We start from the raw sequence: 2,715 nt of genomic DNA, 5'->3' as shown, positions 1-2,715 counted from the left end.
TATATATATATATATATATATATATATATATATATATATATATATATATATATATATATATATATACACACACACACACATACACAAAATTATAATACATATAATAATATTTTCACACACACACAAAAATATTATAATATATATATAAAAATATTAATATAATATATACACACACACACACACACACACAAACACACACACACACACCTCATAACCCTGATAATGAAACACTGGATTCGTTTTTTTTTATTTAAAATAATTTTAATACAAACTAAATATAAACTATTTTCAGTTCTTAACATGTAAGACACTGACTTAATATACTTTAACTTTTTATCAAGTATTGCACAATTTAGATACAAAAATTACAATTACATATCTCCATCTTTATATAGCAAAAAATCTTAATTTTTGTAACAGAAAATACAACTCTTGAAATTACAAGTATCCCTCTATAATTAAAGTACAGTGAGGAATAAAATTGATAATGTTTTTTTTCTTTTTTTAAACAGCTTGGTGTCTCAAAGACTTTTCAGTTTCAAAATATAAAGAAAAAAAAAAAAATCTACATAAAGCCGCTGAAGGAATCACAGATTCGTAAAAATCTTGAAATGTGTCAATGTAAATATATTATATAGAAAAACTTTTACAAAGTTGGAAAGTCATTTCCCCTTTTTATACATTATACAATGTAAATATTTTTTTTTTCTTCACTCCTCCAATGCAGGTGAATGGGATATTCGACCTTCGAAAAAAAAAAAAAACACGCCAAATATCTTCCATTTTTAGAAAAAAAACAAAAACTCAATGCCTATAAAAAAATAGCTTCTAAATACTGTACCAGGCAATATTCCTTAAAAGTGTAGTGAACACAAAAATAAGCTTGCACTTAGTCTGGGAAAAAAAAAAAAAAAAAAAAAGTTGTATGTGCTTCTGCAACCAACTTGAATGTACGAGGGCAACAAGCTGGAGGAAATCAGACCGCGCAGCTTGTACAATACTTTGGATAAACAGTTTAGTTTGCCATAACCGGCTGGAATTGCTGATTAGAATACTGCACGTTGCCGAGGCTGAAGTTCAAGCCGTCCACTAGCGATTTCTCATGGAGACCGCCGTACGCCGCAAACATGTCGAAGGCATTGCTGTAAGGAAAAGGGCCAAGGCCTAGTGCATTATCGTTAGGGCAGTTCATGCCAAATCTTCCTTGATCTGGCATTTCGGGGAACATGAACTCCTTGGCGTTCGGAGAAAGGGCCGAGGTATTCTGCTGGAGGTTTGTAAGGCCGAGGCCGTACAGAGAGTGCATGGAGGACGACAACGCGTTCTGCTTTAATAAGTTATTGACGGTGAAGCCGAACTGCGTGGGGGAGGACCGTGCAATCTTACTGCGAGCGCTCTTCATTTTGGTGGAACCGAACTTGGTGGCAGCAAAAGTGGCAGTCGTAAACGTTAACGGTTGAGAGGCCCTGGGCATAAACGACGGGCTTACAGCAGCTGAGTCGCCAAACGGAGGTGAGGGCGAGCTGGATACTGGAGAGGACTGGTCAGTGATTGGCATGAACGCCTGGGCCTCGGGGTTAAAACTGTTCTTGATTTCCTTGTCAAGTTCTGATCCGTTCTCGCTGGTGTCATCGACGTAAAGTACTTTGATCTGTCCCTTCTCTCCGATCTGATAGGATACTTCAGAGGGATCGATCCACACGTTGAGGTCATGAGGAAGGTTTCTACGCACGTCCTCGATGTCCAGACCGCTTTCGTTGGCGGCCTGCTCTATCACTGGCTCCACCTTCTCACCGACATGGATGCACCTATAGCCAGACCCCTTGTACGGCTTGTCAGGGTACCAATGGCCTTCATATTTCTTCTTCAGAAGTCTTTCAAGCTCCTCTCCGAAGATGTTGACTCGTCGCCTGGGCAGTTTGTTATACAGATAGGAGATTATAAAATTCAGAGCTACCTGAATTTCAAGCTGCATATCTGTCATAAATATCTCTCGGTAAGGGCAGGAGGATGTTCGGCAGGCAGGTTGAGGGTAAAGCGCTTACAAGTCTTTGTTTTTCCTGCAACAAAAGAAAAAAAAAACAAATGGTTGGAAAGGAAAATCTTGAAATACTTCAGAAAAGTACCTGAGAAAGCTGCATAACCTGACTGAGTTCCAGAAAGGCCCCACCTTTTCCCCCCCCAGTGACAGGCACCCACCTTTTCCCCCCCAGTGAAAGGCCCCCACCTTCCCCCCCCCCAGTGAAAGGCCCCCACCTTCCCCCCCCCCAGTGAAAGGCCCCCACCTTTCCCCCCCCCCAGTGAAAGGCCCCCACCTTTCCCCCCCCCCAGTGAAAGGCCCCCACCTTTCCCCCCCCCCAGTGAAAGGCCCCCACCTTTCCCCCCCCAGTGAAAGGCCCCCACCTTTCCCTCCCCAGTGAAAGGCCCCCACCTTTCCCTCCCCAGTGAAAGGCCCCCACCTTCCCCCCCCCAGTGAAAGGCCCCCACCTTCCCCCCCCCCCCAGTGAAAGGCCCCCACCTTCCCCCCCCCCCAGTGAAAGGCCCCCACCTTCCCCCCCCCAGTGAAAGGCACCCACCTTCCCCCCCAGTGAAAGGCACCCACCTTCCCCCCCCAGTGAAAGGCACCCACCTTCCCCCCCCCAGTGAAAGGCACCCACCTTCCCCCCCCCAGTGAAAGGCACCCACCTTTCCCCCCCCAGTGAAAGGCACCCACCT

At 44.3% G+C, this 2,715-nt stretch overlaps 1 protein-coding gene across 1 annotated transcript; it reads right to left on the bottom strand.

The window, feature by feature from the left end:
• Positions 1-485: 485 nt before the first annotated feature.
• On the bottom strand, positions 486-2,071 carry TOB1 (transducer of ERBB2, 1). The gene has a single exon (XM_082272463.1). The coding sequence runs from the start codon at positions 1,982-1,984 to the stop codon at positions 1,016-1,018; it is 969 nt and encodes a 322-aa protein (XP_082128589.1). The 5' UTR covers positions 1,985-2,071; the 3' UTR covers positions 486-1,015.
• Positions 2,072-2,715: the final 644 nt, after the last annotated feature.

This window comes from Pelophylax lessonae (genome assembly GCF_965119305.1).
Source record: "Pelophylax lessonae genome assembly, chromosome: 11".
NCBI lineage: Eukaryota > Metazoa > Chordata > Amphibia > Anura > Ranidae > Pelophylax > Pelophylax lessonae.
This window is presented reverse-complemented; position numbering and strand designations above follow the sequence as displayed.